The sequence below is a fragment of the Plectropomus leopardus genome, chromosome 10 (genome assembly GCF_008729295.1).
Source record: "Plectropomus leopardus isolate mb chromosome 10, YSFRI_Pleo_2.0, whole genome shotgun sequence".
NCBI classification, from domain to species: Eukaryota; Metazoa; Chordata; class Actinopteri; order Perciformes; family Serranidae; genus Plectropomus; species Plectropomus leopardus.
Genome location: NC_056472.1, coordinates 19,162,451 through 19,178,209, shown reverse-complemented (window position 1 = coordinate 19,178,209; position 15,759 = coordinate 19,162,451). Strand labels below are relative to the sequence as shown.

Sequence of the window (15,759 nt, the reverse complement as noted above, 5' to 3'; positions counted from 1 at the left end):
ACCTCAGGATTTTAGTACCTCAAGTTTTATTGACCGGTCAAAGCATCTTTTTGGAATGCTATTGCAAAGACAGTTTTGATCAGTCAACATGCTTGCTGTTGCTCTATTTATTTATAAAATAGTTATTTGGGGGGGGGGGGGCTTGACCATCTTAAAGTGGCTAGCTTGGTCAAGTTTTTTTCAGCAGGGTTATTTTTTTTTAAATAATTGATATTGTTTTTACAGAATTGTAGTGCAATCATTTGAAAAACAAAACATTGACAAAATAATCTCGTTAATTCAGAAAAAACGGCGTTTTTGTCTTTAGTGAATACATTATGCTTTCTTAGTTTTTCTCTTAATCATAACAACAACAACAACAACAACAACAACAAAATCTCTCCTTTGTGTGATCGTCATTTCAGTGTCACCGGGTCATTTCCTGATGTGATCACACAGCCATGTCGTGGAGGTCACCTGTGTAGGCTTCCTGTTGTCCAGGAGGGAGGAAGGACATGTTTTTTTTTTTTTTTTTTTTTGCTCTCCGAGGAGGAGTCTGCTGGTTGACTTCCAGTAGCTGCCTGGCCACCGCCTTCTTTCTGCTCCCCTCCCCTCCCATCATCCTGCTCACCCTCCTCCTCCTCCTCAGCCGCTACTGCAGCAGCATCCCGGTGCCTCCTGGATCCATGAAGACAGCCCCCCTTCACGGCACGTCCCCCGCCACGATGGGCCGCGAGCTATATACTGCGTTGTTGTGTTGATATTGAGATATTTCAGTTATCAAATATGAATCATGCATTTGATATTTCTGGCCACTTTGCTCGTCAGCATCCTTTCGCCTTGGCTTCATCCATCACTAGCGTCATCCGGTAGGTATCGCACTAGCCTGCTGCCTTCTTTTTTATGGCACTTATGTCTGATTAAATACACCTTTCACTTTATGTTTAATCCAAAATAGTATCTGGCGATGCACTGCAGGTGCACATCATCGCGTTTTTTAACCCCCCGAACGACATTTGATTTAATATGCGGCGTATTCAGCGTGATGGTGCATGAAGCAGACTACAGCATCTTTTGTTCTGCTTATAAAAAATAGTGCTTTTTATTATGTATAAGTGTGATATTTGAATTAACAGTTGCTGGGACTCTTTTCATTTAAAGTGCATGATATTATCTGCCAGAGGCTGTTTGGATGATATTGCATAATTCACACTGTATTTATCTTTATGGTGCAGAGTTTTTCAGTTTGGCAATAGCCACATCAAAAGTGCCTTTTGGTGAAATGTATCTACTCATGTTCTGTATTTTAAACTGGTCATACAAGGTTGTCAGTGTACAAGGACATGTAACCAATCTCTCTGAAGTGTGTCCTCAAGAATCGCAGTGAAGCCACTTGCCTCAGTATTATCAATGCGTTTCATGAATAAAGGATGACAGTTGGCTGTGTACGTGTGTGTTTATGTGTGTGTCAGTTTTTTCATGTCTGTGCGTTGGGAATTGTCTTGCAGATTCTCAAGGAGTGGGGGACAAGGTTGAGAGGGACGCAGTGCCAGCCCTGCTGAAGCAACAGGCAACTGCAGCACCTGCCACAGACAACACAACACAGCATGCAGCAGAGCATGTGATCACCTACCCCTCGCGGTTGATCTACTACCTAAACGAGGACTCGGAGAGTACTTACCATGATCTGGACACCCGGGCCAAGAATCAGGCCACAGAGGGGCAGGTAAGCCAGCAGCTGAGGAGGATGGGTGAGAGATTGATAATAGCATGTAGTGAGAAGTTATTTCCTAGAAGTACGCTTGTGATCAATAGCGAAGTGTTTAGTCTCTTAAAAACATGCTGTGTGGTTGAGGCTTTGAAGTCCAGATTATGGCTCGTATTTAACCTTAACCCTGTTTACTGTATTAGACAAAGCAAAGACACACATCACTCACAACACATTAACAGATTTGCTTTAAGAACTGGAATCATGCCAAAGCGACCATGCTGAAGGGAGCCTTTCTTCCAGTATACCCACTGTGCATTACCATCTGCCATTTATCAGCCACATCTGTTATTTGTGCTCTAGAGGATGTTGAAGGTGGACTCTGGAGGATGTTATGTTCATAGATGGCTATAATCGTATTCTTTAAAATGCTTTTTTCTCCATCACAGGCAGTCCACCTCGCCCAAGCCAGTTTCCAGTTAGAGGCGTTTGGCTCCAGATTTGTTCTGGATCTATCTTTGAACAGGTAGGTTCCTCTCATCTCATCTGATTACACTAATTCATTTTAGCTAAAGCAATTGAATTTATACAAAGTAGGGCTGGGTATTGTTTAAGAAATTATGATACAAGTATTAATACCAACACCCTTAAAGTGATACCAATATAGTGCTCAATTTGATTACCTAAATGGAGTTGTGTATTGTATAGCCATACTGTTGAATGTTTTGGTGGCACCTCAGCACACTGAAGTTTAGGCGTGTCGGGCGTGACGTTTAGCACAACAGCGTCTGCCTCTAGTGTGACAAATAACATTTGTGTTGTCATCCCTTTCTTAACAATAACAACTGCATCACATGGCTAGGCAGCTTTATTTGTAGAGGACATTTCACACAACAGGGCAGTTCAGTGTTTTATAGAATATAACAGTCATGTACTGTCCCTGTTATGTGGCGGCTGACCTCGTCCTCTGCACACAGGGTAAGGAGGTCATAGACCTCATTGTTTTCCTGGTTTTAGTATATTAAAATGCATAGACATTTTCAACTGCTGTTCTTCTTCTTTAAGTTAGCTGTTAATTGCTGCTAGCTGCTTTTTAAATCCTCCACGGTGGGTTGCACACATAACGCATTCAAAATGTCCCATTCCTCCCACCTATGTTTCCATCCTGCAGGTTTTAGTAAGATTTTGCTGTTGTTACTACCTACAATGCTGTCTCCAAGGCAAGACAGCTGTGTTCTCCCATTCTGCAGTCGTACCTTTTATAGAGAACAACGAGGCAGCATAATGGCGCGATATTTCTACCAAAATAGGTAGTGTAAAAGGGGTACGAAAAAACTGACTGTCAGCACATGAATATGTCCTTTGTAGAAGCTTTTAATTCTGGGCCTGTGACAGCAACACGACAAACGCGTTTCAACCAACAGTCTTCATCAGCGTCGTGCTGACATTTATGTGTGCTGACAGTCAGTTTTTTCGTATATTGCTTTTTGAGTCGTGCACCTGAAAAAGTTTTTCAGTTGCGGTTAAGAGTGTGCTCCTTTTTTCTGTGCAGTGTAGAAGGGACTACAATGACGGGGATAAATGTTAGCATCACACGGGTAACACCTCGTTCCCTCATAGCTTTGTGTACGTATGCAAGTCAAGAGAGAGAACCTCCATGATCTGTGATATGTTTATGACACTTTACCCTGTTTTCCCAGTCTAAAATTTGCTTCTGGAATGTTGAAAAAAATGTACTTATGTGTACTTAAATGTACTACATTTTATCCATTCATATAAAGTAAGTAAGCTACTGTGGTTATTAAAGGAAAGCTCCAAATAGATCCCTCTTCTTTTAGCTGTATGGCTGCTACAGGGAGCTACTTTTTGTATTTACTACCAGTCAAACTCAGAGACAAGATTGTGAAATGATTCACTTCCCAAATCTCTGCAACAGAGGTGGGGAATGCAACGTTTGCACAACTCATAGAGCCACATAAGCCACATTTAGCAGAAATACACTAGTTTGGAAGAAACGTAATTTCCCTTTAATCAAAGCAAACTTTATGGATAAACTTCCAGTTAGAGGGATCTTGTTGTTTCTGCTGTCAAGGTTGTGTTGAAAGTGTGAAGATTCATCTGGGGTTTGTAGAGAAGCTGCGTAAACCTCCCTGTCACAACACATCCACACAGTCTTTCTCTAGATGCAGATATTATAGAAAAAAAATACTTTAAGTGTACTGTACATTATAGGAAAGCATCAAAGGAAGGATCTGATTCAGGGTTTTATTTTTATAATGCTGTGCTGTTCAGTGGTACTAATTTAAATGTCCAGTGTGGAGGATTTAGAGGCAGAAATGGTATCTAATATTCATTACTATGTTGTCATAAGTTAAAATCACCTGAAAAAAAATGCTGTGTTTTTGTTACCATAGCTTGAACCACTTATATCTACATTCGGAGCAGTTCCTCTCTCAAGGAGTCCGCCATATTTTTTACAGTATCCTAGAGCGGACAAATCAAAAGCCCCTTTTACACTGCCTGTTCTATGCAAGTATATTGCACCGTTATGCTGCCTCGTCATTCTGTATAAAAGGTTCAGTTAAAGTTATCTTGCCTTAAAAACCACCACGGGAGGTAGTAACAGCGCAGAAACAGTGTCTGTGTAGAAGGGACAGCTGGCAGGACAGGACCATGGGCAGGATGGGTGGGACGTTTTGCTGACGTGTTACGTGTGCAACACACCACAGGAAATTTAAGAAACAATTAGCAGCAGTTTGAGGCTAGCACAAAGAGGTAGAACAGCCACTGTAAATGTCTGCAAAAATGGAAAACAATGAGATTTGGGAGCTCCTATCTCTCCGAGCAGAGGACAAGATCAGTTGTCATATAACATGGATTGGTAAATGATTGTTATTAACATGTTATGCCATTGTTATTGTTTAGAAATCCCTGCTCATGCATGTGCTATATTTCACACTATAGGCCGACACTGTTGTGCTAAACGTCATGTCCGTCATGCCTCTTGTGGTGCTGCATGCTATCTAAAGTCACACTCTGGAGCGGGATGATGCCAGCATTATTTGGTTCTGTGTAAAAATGCATATAAAGAAAGGACTCTATAGGGGCCCTGTAGTCATGATCTCTGTGTGAAAATGGCTAAACAGTCGGTTAAGATAGAGCCATTCTTGTTTTCATGTTGCCCACCGTAGTTCTCCTACACGCTTGGCACACAGGAGAAGTTTCAGTTTTGCAACCTCACTGCTAGATGCCACTAAATCCTACACACTGGACCTTTAAGCTGTAATATGTTGGAAAAGTTTCACAAGAATAGAAATTAAATGAATATTTGATTATAGAAAGACACGAAAAACACGCTCAGTGAGTAAACAAGTACAGAAGCAGCATCAAATCCCAAACAGGATCAAAAGCAGTTTGAGTCTCAAAAAACGTTGAACTGGTGTGTCGACAGATTTTGTGACATGACGCAAAGCAGAAGTTGAGTAAGGCTGAATAAAAATGAATTTTACCTCAGCATCATTTAGTTGTATGACTAAATAAACCATCAATGCCCTCACAGTGGAGGTCTGGCTTAGGGCATCAAAATGACCATAAACTGCAAGATACTCACTCTCTGAGCAAGTGATATCTGTCATAGCTGAAACCAAACTGACAACACTTGTGTTTCCCGTCTGCAGATGACTGTTTTTGTAAAGGATATGTGCTATTATATGTCAGATCAGTGATTAATGCAGCGTCAGTCAGCGATAATGTAATCAGGGAAAGTGTAATTGAATAGGTCAGCGCACTAGTTTCCAGAATCCTCCAAGTGCTAAAAGCGGTCTTTGTTCAGCTGCCAGACTACACACAAACTGTTTAAGAAAATGACTTGGAAAGCATGCAGTCTCTAGTTTTAATAAGGTTTGATTGGTTTGCATCAGAATCAGCAGAGAGACAGTCACTCTGCGGTCTGCGATCACATTCAGAGACACGAGGCTCCAGACACTCAATGATATTGATTTACTCCTTTCACAAAGTCGCCATTCTACATGTGTGAAGGCTTAATGTGCATGTGTACAAGGACTTAAAAGTGCGGATTGAATTCCAGGTCCCTTAAAGCGATTTAAAGTTGGATTCTGTCATAAAATATTGTAATTTTATATTCTCTGCATAGCTGAGTTTATGTTCGATGTTAACAGACTGACGTGGATTTTCAGTCTATTTGCTGGTTTTCAGTCCCTGGTTACTTCAGAGAGGGGGATTCCATCAGTTTAGCAAAAAAAATAATTATAGAAAGCTTTTACCAGGTTGGTTAAAGATATTTTTATTTACTTTGATAGCTAGATAATGAATTGAAATAACACCGGATGCTCCTCTGTGATTGTAGTAAGTGTGAGCATCACCTCAATGTCACTCTGGAAACCTACAAAGGGCAGATTTCATCAGCTAAATCCACTGAATATTGTGTCTTAGTGTGCAAATGTACAAGGTCAAATAATACAGGAGACACTCCAGGAGTTCTGAATTTACTATTTAGCTCTATTGTGTAAGACCACATATCTGACTATATTTACTAAAGAGTTGATGCCTCGTGCCATGCTTTGTATGATAACTAACAAATGAGTGCCCCAAAAATGACATAAAGTTACATATGTTAGGTTTAGGCAAGTAAAGTTCATATTTTAGGTTTAGGCATGTAACGTTTGGTATGCTATATTTAGGGAGGTAAAGTTACAAAGGTGAGGTTTAGGCAAGTAAAATTATATATGTTAAATTTAGGAAAAGAAACATGGTGATGACATACCTTAATTAACTCAAATCTGTTTGACCTGTCAACCAATCGAACCGGCCTCCATATGCAGAGTTTCGCTCTTCACTCTGCTTAACTTCAGTCAGCTCAGTCAGTTGTTGTGTGATCTCAGTCTTCCACATTACATGGGTTTTACATGAATTTCTGGCTCATGATTGGGTGTGTTATATGAACTGTCTTGCATTACTTTTTGAAGGTATTCAAACCAGCAGTGCCTGAAAACACCCTGTGCGAGTGAGTCTTCCTCTGCCATGAAATCTTTATTTTTTCTGTTTTTTATTTACTCTGCTCTAAATAGAAAATATTCAGTATTTTCATTGTATGAAAATGGAAAAAAGCAGAGGTGAATATTGTCTTGTTGACGTGTTTTGTGTACTGGTATTGTTTGTGGCATAATGTCAAGAGACAGACACTTGCACTCTCATCTCGTCATTCTCATCTCACACGATCTAACATCCTGTTTAAACGCAGTTGTCCTGCACATAATCAGACATTGAGGAATCACCACATAACACAACAGCAGCAGAGAGGAAAGCGTGACCTTGATTCCCAGCTGTTTGCTTGTACCGTAGGTTATCTGTGAGATACATGAGCTAACTTCCGTGTGTGCCGTTTTTCTTTTGTGTGGGAACAGGGGTTTGAATTCTGCTTGGTGTTGTAGCTGCAACAGTACTGATCTAAATATAGATAGGTCTGCAACCTGCCAATGGGTGCTACTTTATCTGCTCACCTTTAACTGTACCTCAGACTGCATACCAAAGGAGATGTATTTTTTGCTGCTGAAAGTTGATATAAAACATGCATTGGCAGAACTGAATAGTGAGTGAGAAATGTGAATATGTTTAGAGCTGCTTCTCCAGAGCATCCATGTTGTTATACTTAATATCTCTGTTAAGGATGGGTGACATGGAGAAAATCAATTATCACAATATCTTTGACCAACTACCTTGATATTGTGACATTACTGTAGAGCTGACTATTGGTGCTTTGATAAAATATTTACACAATAAGACTTTTCATAAATAACCCAGAAGCCAGAACTAAGTTTTTATGAGATGCTGAACCAAAAAACTGAGCTTTTAAGAAAACAAAAGTGGATGCAAAAGTTAGGGATCAGCAGAGTGAATGAGGGCAAACTGTTGGATCCTGACAGTGAGCATCAAATATTTTTCTAATTTGACCTGACAAACTGAGGAGGTTGAGCCTAGCTATTGCTTTTCCTTACTGGGAGACATAAGGTGCTTAAATATATTTGACTTGCTGATATCTTATGTTTTTAGCTAGCTACAGGCATTTTGTTAGTGTTTAAGCCCTTGTTGGCATATTGTGGTCCCATCAGGCACCCCAGCCTTTACAGCCTTGTTGTGGTGGCGACGTTAAATCATGCGACCACAGTGTAGTTCTTTTATAGCCTAAGGTTAGCTTTTCTTCTGGTGATTGCATTTAGGCTTCAAAAATCCTGAAAGTTGTGTTTATTTGTGGAGATTATCTCACTGAGCAAAGCATGTAAGTATCATAAAGTTTTGTTCACTACAGAGCACATTTTCTGCTATAATCCAAAATCTAATTGAAATATTTCATAGTATTTTTTTGATGAGGGAACTAGAATCACTGGGGCACTGTATTTGTATTGTACGGCAACACTTTACGTCATAAAGGGTTATCCCATTTCATTGGGCAACATTTTAACCACTGTCCCTTGTAATACTTTTCTGAGGTGCAAGGAAGCGCTCATAACAAGCGTAGAGGTAAAATGTGATCAGGCAAAATATAACAGAACAATTTGGTATGTTTAGATTATCAATCATTTTACTGTAATGCAGCCTTTAAACCAGGACAAGACAACACCTATGATATCCTAAGACAACATTTTGTCTCATATCACAGTATCGATATGATATATTTATTAGCCCTTATTTCAATGTGTTATAGGGACACACAGTAATGACAAGTGTCACTAAAAGATTCAGAGCTTCATTTGATCTGGCGCCAGACGGAAGAACCTCCTGCAGTTTTTTTTGGTCCTCCCTTTCTGCCTCGCCTCTGTCTCGCTTCCCTGCTGCTGCATTGTGGCACTCAGTCTCCTGTGAACTGAGAGACCTCAGGACAAGACTCCCTTCTCATGGTCTCCACACACTTTCACAGCTCACACACATACACATACACACACACATCATTACACTCACAGTGCCTTTACCCCTCCATGCTCTGCAGTGCTGCCCGCACACACACACACACACACACACACTCTCATACAAACACAAATACACTCTTACTCGTGTGGCGTTCTCTCCTCGCCCTGCCTCATCTGTCACGCTATTAATAGCCCCTCACTCAGGAATCTCTCACAGAAGCCGCTCATGCCTCAACTCTCCCCTCATAATGGTGCACTTCCGGCTCACATGCCGCTGAGCATCACTCAGAAATGTCATGCTGCTGGTGTTAGGAGACTTCCATCTTTTTTTTCTGCTGCGATGCCACTACATGACAGAGGGGAGGATGCTTTTTTTCTTATTTGCAAGGTTATTTGGGAAAAAAAAGCGCCATTGTTGCAGAAAGTCTCTTGAAGTCAGCTGTCAGCTAACAGATTGAGTGTGTGAAACGGTTGAGGGACGCTGACTCAGATAGCGGGAACTGCCGGAAAGACCGTTGTGTTCAAGGTGAAGCCGAAGCCTCGCAATCAGTTATCACATTAGGGCTTCATTGGCAGCTTTCAGGCAACATTAGTTGTTTCTGTTCCTGTTATGTATGCTGTTTCTCAACTACTGATCTAATTTTGGGAGATTTGAGGAAGAGCAATGTTCTGTGCACGAACTTTGTGTAAAATTCAGTTTCAGAATGATGGTTTCAGATCTTTTGTCTTGCTTTGATAAGTAAAGGCCACTTTGCAAAATTAGCATCTCTTTTTGACAGTATTTATTGGAGTAAATGCGTCATCATTTTTCCTGAGGGCAGACATTTAACATATCCGCTGCACTTTTCAGATGCCACAGGAGTGTTTGTGCAGGCTAATCCAGGCACAGTGGTGATGAGTGTTCTTGTTTATCTGCCAACCAAAGCACCACTCACCGCTAGTTAAAAACCACAATATGTGAGTCAGAGAAAGCAAAGGCAGACAGACTTTTGTTTTGTGCATCACATCCGTCCACCCTAACCAACTGCAATGTTTTTTTTTAAATAATTTTTTACAGTGACTTGCTGTCTTCAGATTATGTCGAGATCCACTACGAGGCGGGCAAACCTGTTCTGTCAAAGGTAAAAAATGTTACAGTGCACGCAATCTTTCCTGTTTTTGGTCTTTCCTTCAGCTGCTGCTTTTATTTTGTACAGTCACGCAGGTTGTGAAGGAAGAGGCCCACAAATATGTTTTGTCTCAACTTTAGGAAATAGCTTTTGAAATAAAAGATGGAAACAGATGTGAGTTCCTGCATAATGAGTTTGCTCATCGTCTTTTATCATCAAATCTTCAGTAAATCGGTATTCAAATTAACACTGCAACCCTGCCATCCAGATAAGTGCAGCCAGAAAATCTTCTCAAGAACAAAATGTACAAGACAGACAGATAGACAGACAGATAGATAGATAGATAGATAGATAGATGAGAATGAGAGAGGAGATAGAGAGAGGGAGGAGAAAACTGGTTGGGAATGAGAGCTGGTTCCTGCTGCTGCTGCTGCTGCTGCTGCTGCTGCTGCTGATTCAGGCAGAGGGCTGGGCTGGGCATACTGTAGCTGAATCAGCAGGGTTTTGCACTCCTGCAGCCTCCTGCTGGAGCTCTGGTCACGTGATGGGGGAGAGAAAGCCCTCTGCAGTATGAGTGCAGCGTGGGATGGGTGAAGTAAGAGAGAGCGAGAGACGGAGGGGGGGATGAATGTCCTCTGCTCACCCTGGATCTGACAGCTGAGTCACAGATAGGGACGGGACCCACTTTGCGATTTTATAACTTCACATCTTAACAAGCAAAGACCCCCCTGCAGAGAGGCGTTGCAAACGTACCAAACTGGCATCTGTGAAACAAGCTGTTGCCTCCTCTGAGATGTTGGAAAATTCATAATAATTAAGTAAAAAATATGACACGTTCACAGTGTAATGGCGAATCTGAGGCATCATCTGTCAGTGTGTGCTGCCTGTAATGGTGCATTTGTAATGGCTAAGGGTTTGCTGTGATGCTGCATTAGCACTGTGTCTTCTCCCCTCAGGGCGGTGAGCACTGTTACTACCATGGCCAGGTGAGAGGGAACGATAACTCCCATGTGGCCTTATCTACCTGCAACGGGCTGCAGTAAGTGAACAGCAGAGTTGTGTGTAATTCTTGCTGTGTTCAGAATATTTCTAGATACACGCGTCTCTGCTCCTCAGCTCCTATTGACTCAATATTGACTGCCTTCTCTCTCTTCTCTACTCTCTCTGCCTGGCAGCGGGATGTTTGACGATGGAGTGTATGTGTATCTAATTGAGCCCTTACAACAGACTCATTCAATCGTAAGTTATTCCTGTCACAGAGAACCAAAATATGTATCACACAAAGGTTTCACCTCCACCTCACATGCACCACACCCTCTGCTGTTTGCTGCTCTTTGGATTTTCAGCTGAGGATATCCTCATCACTCCAAGGACTTTCACTTTCCTGTTTTTAAAGGAAGGAGATGAGACACTGAAGCTCTGTTAACAATGTAACTGAGCACATTAGCTGATGTACTAGTGCACTCATTTTGGACGTTTTGTAAAGGTTTACTTGATTTTAAAGAAACATTCTTGCAATACTTGATATTTATACTAAGCATGTTAATTCCAGTTTGTCGAGCTGAAAGTGGTAATATAAAAAGGACAGTTTCTATAAAATCAAAAATACAGATTTTCCCTCATGCCTGTGGTGCTGTTTAGCAGTCTAGATTGTATTGTTGTGAGTTTTCAGAGATATCGGCTGTTAAGATGTCTACCTTCTCTCCAATATAATGGATATAGATGGCACTCGGAAAAAAAAAGATAAATACATTTCAAAAACTCAACAGCAAGTCTCATTACAGAAATCATGACCCGGTTATTTAGGATAATCCACAGACCTTGTGAGCAGTTTAATGTTGGAACTATTTTCTTTCTATCAAACTACAACTGTCAGAAAAATGAGATGCACCATCCACTAACGGTTGAGAGGCTTGTGACAGAAAGAGATGTAAACATTAACAGCATCGTTAGCTGAGTGTTGCTAAGTGAGCTAGCAGTAGACGTTTTATATCTCTCTTTAAAAAAACAACAATTTGCTGTTTTACACATTTGTGTATTTACATACAATACGTTTGAATATTTACACAGGTACATTTGATATTTTCAGGGATGCTGTTGTATATAACTTAGATATTTATATATTTTTATACTTTTTTTTTTTAGATAAGCAACATTGCATATAACACACTGTGATTTTTTATCTTTATTATACATTACATACAGTTTCTATTGCTTTATCAGTATGATTTGGGTTCCTTTATGAAATTATTTTAGCTTTTGTGCTTCATTTTTTAGATGTGTTTGTTTTATGTTTAGCTGGATTCTGTCGTTGTGTTTGATTGTGAATGTAGCTGCCGTGTAAAGTAATTCCCTTTAAGGATCAACAAAGTATCTATTTGAGCTATCTACAGGGCTGTTCTGTGCAGACTATGTCTTGGTCAGGAGCAGTGACTTCCTGGAGCTTGTCATCACCTTGAGGATTTCCAGGCAACTAACAGGAAGTCATTGTGACAAGCCAAAAAATAGCCCGGCCCATTTTCACACTTTCTTTTTTATATGGATTTTGTAAATGAGATACAATTTGGTGAGCGTTAGAACTACTGACAGGTGGATTTTGTTGACTTCAACCAGGCTGGCTGTTTCTCTGTGTTTCCAGTCTTAATGCAAAGCTAAACTAACCAGCTGCTGGCTGTAACTTCATATTCGCATAAGACCACCATAGAAGTGGCATAAACCTGCACAATCTGTTGACATTTGTTTGCTTCTGCAGGACACAGCTGCAAGGCCTCACAAACTAAGAAGAGCAGCCTCCATTCAGTGGAACAATGATTCAGAGGAACAGGGTGAGTGTTTCCATCTCTGTCATCCATCATCTTACATAAAACTTCCTCCATCAGTCCTCCACCTCTGACCACAGCCACACCTTTCTTGACTCTGACATGACCTTCCACTAGTGTGTGTTCACCACAAGGCACGCAAGCATGGCTGCAAGTAGTAGTTCCTGGAATTATAGAAATAAAGCTAAAAGGGGAGCCCCACCTAAATTAAGAACACCAATTTGTTATTTCCATGGAAGAGGAAGGTTTGATCAATTGTAATCAAGAGTTACTGTCTCTCAAAGCCAGAAATGATCAGTAAGTCTCAAACTTGCTATGTCATATGGTATTAAGTCTGGGGGAGACTGATTTTATAACCAAATGAGCTTTATTCTATAGCCAAATGAGCTTTATTCTAATGTAGCGTTCTCGGTTTTAAAACAGAAAATGTACCTATATACCAAGAACATTTCCCTGACTGCTTTCAGTGTCATCTAAAAAATCTTTGCCAATTCATCATTTATGGAGCAGCTCCCGAAGTTATACCCCATGACATCACAAATTAATTTTTTTATTCATCATTTCACTGTAGATTTTGTTTTTGGAAATATTTGCTCATGTTTATTAATATTTTTGGGCTCTCTTAAACCACGAGAATAACATTTATGAGTTTTGAAAATTGGCATAGTTCCCCTTTAAAGAAAACTTTAATTCAGTGGCTGTTACAGGATAACATTTTATATAATTTAATTTGAATAGGTCAGAAAGTGAAAACACCTGAGGTACTGACTGGAATGAATTGTACAGTGTAAGACACTGATGTTATTTAACTTTATTTTCATAAAGCACAAGATGTTTTGCTCCCACTACCATTTTGCCATGTTTAATGTCTGTCCTCTAGTCTAGCATACTCACTGTAATTAAACACAGTACTTAATGGGAAATTCAGAGAATCTATTTTGGATTTTCTGTATAAAAACACGAGAAAAACGCCCTCCCTGTTGGCCTGAACTCATTAAAGAGGCAAACCCAGTTGTAAATATGTGTATTAAAGTGTCACTGTTTCCTCAGTTGAGGAGGAGGAGCAGCTCCTCTCTGAGCTCGATGACTTGTCCTGGCTGAGGCGCAGGAAAAAGCGAGCAGTAAGTCTCTGATCTCACCCATCACTGAAGTAATGCAACAAACTTTAGTTCACCCACCCTTTAATTGTCACACAATACATTCAATCACTTTGCAATAATGTGCATGGTCAAAGTCTAACTGTTGGTTTTTATTTTGCAGATGCCTCGCAGTATATTTGAGGAGATGAAGTATCTGGAGATCATGATTGTCAGTGACCACAGTATGGTATGTAACCGGCCTTTTCTCATGTATTATGTAAAAATAACTCATTCATATTTCATACTTATTCTGCTTTTGTCCCCACAAGAGGGAGCAGTGCCACTGAATGCTGCATACTTAAGTGAGCACCATCAAATCACTGCAGCATATACTTCTTTATTCTTCTTTCTTTGTGCTTGCAGTTTAAACGACACAAGACCAAGCAGCACACAAAGAATTTTGCAAAGTCTGTCGTGAATTTTGTTGACGCTGTAAGTAAACTCTTTAGTTAACCTGTGTTTGTTTTTATACATTAACTTCAGAATTTACACACATGCAGTGAATTGTTTTTTTTTATTAGCCGCTCTAGCTGTGTGGCTCAAGGAATGGCAGTGTTGGTTGGTTCACCACACTGGTTCAGTCAGAAAAAATTCAACTGCACCAGCAGGTTCTTCATTAAAAAAAGAGAAATAAATGATCCTATTATATTTTTTCTCTTTTCAGTGGTATCGAAAAAAGTATAAAGTTGTTGTTTTTTATTTTAGCAATAATAATTTAATTTAATTTAATTTAATTTAATTTAAAAGGGACGTAGCATATCAATGAATATTAGTATAAAATACAAACGTAAATATGCCAGAGTTATTAGGACTGCTTATTTATATCTGTAGTCCCTTGGCAGGTAACAGACAATAGAAAGAAACCAACACAACAATTCATACAAAGGACAAAAGTGTATTAGCAGTCTTGTCTATGTGCAAAGTGCACATTTATATAGCACCCTTCTAAACACAATTGCAAACTGCCTTTCAATCAAACTAAACACTTTTAAAACCCAAGAAGAATACAGCAAGCTAAAATGCCATGTAACCCAAGTGAAAGATAAAATACAAGAAGGACAAAACTAAAATAAACATAATAAACGAGAATTAAAATTAGAAAGATAGCAATAAAATCAACAGCTCAGATAAAATCAGGATATGCTTTCCAATAAAAGCACATTTTTAAGAGCGTATTAAACAAACACACTGACTCAAACAGCCTTATATCTTCAAGCAGGTCTTTCCAGATCCTTGGGGCCCTGATTTTAAAAGCTCTATTTCCTTTCGGCTCTAACCTGGTCTCTGGAACAGACAAAAGTCTTCTGCCTGAGGCTCTCAAACCACACAAAGTTTTAAACAAATTCTGGTATTTTGACAACATTGCTTACAAATATGTCCTTACAGTGTGTGTCCTTCGACATATTATTTAGTAAGACACAGCTGCAGACCTCCTCATTTCATAATGGAGTAAAAGCCAGAGTCGACCCTGTAGTTCTCTCATTGTTAGTCTTTATTTTATTGTGCTCTGTGTTCTCGTGATGTGCATTAACAATCCCCTGTTCCTCCTTTTTCCCAGTGTGCTGCATCCCTTTATCATCTGTCCTCTTCAGGCAGCATGGATTTAAATTCATACCCAGTGTTGTTCTCCTCTCCCTGTGCTGTCTCTCTCTCTTTCTCTGCCTTTCTTTATTCCTCCCATTCACTGCGCGCTTCAATGGCAGATCTTCAAAGAGCAGCTACATACACGTGTGGTGCTGGTTGCTGTGGAGGTATGGACAGAGAAGGATCAGATCCCAGTCAGTGTGAGGCCCCTTGAGATGCTGCGGGATTTCTCCAAGTACCGACAGCAGAGCATCAAGCACCATGCCGACACCGTGCACCTCTTCTCGTAAGTTTATTTATAACAACAAGATCTCTCCGTCACCTTTGGTACATCTCTTTATGGAAGTTTATCCAAGACATAAGATTCATTTGCAGTTGTTTAAAATAATAATTGACCAACAATATAAACATAGTTTTTAATCTTTCAGAGTAGTTTTAGTTTAGTTAGTTTTCAAAATACAGTAATTGTTATAACTGTTATTGTTACAAACTCTGAAA

At 39.9% G+C, this 15,759-nt stretch overlaps 1 protein-coding gene across 2 annotated transcripts in view; it reads left to right on the top strand.

The window, feature by feature from the left end:
* The first annotated feature begins 267 nt into the window (after window positions 1-267).
* The window catches only part of LOC121948902 (disintegrin and metalloproteinase domain-containing protein 23), a 31,389-nt gene continuing 15,897 nt past the window's right edge, over window positions 268-15,759 (top strand). For both annotated transcript variants that reach the window (XM_042494438.1, XM_042494437.1), the window contains exons 1-11: window positions 268-848; window positions 1,488-1,705; window positions 2,137-2,213; window positions 9,668-9,731; window positions 10,676-10,758; window positions 10,895-10,958; window positions 12,472-12,544; window positions 13,589-13,659; window positions 13,799-13,864; window positions 14,041-14,109; window positions 15,381-15,547. In XM_042494438.1, coding sequence (XP_042350372.1) covers window positions 773-848; window positions 1,488-1,705; window positions 2,137-2,213; window positions 9,668-9,731; window positions 10,676-10,758; window positions 10,895-10,958; window positions 12,472-12,544; window positions 13,589-13,659; window positions 13,799-13,864; window positions 14,041-14,109; window positions 15,381-15,547 — 1,028 coding nt within the window. In that variant the 5' untranslated portion in view covers window positions 268-772. The remainder of the gene's footprint in view (window positions 849-1,487; window positions 1,706-2,136; window positions 2,214-9,667; window positions 9,732-10,675; window positions 10,759-10,894; window positions 10,959-12,471; window positions 12,545-13,588; window positions 13,660-13,798; window positions 13,865-14,040; window positions 14,110-15,380; window positions 15,548-15,759) is intronic.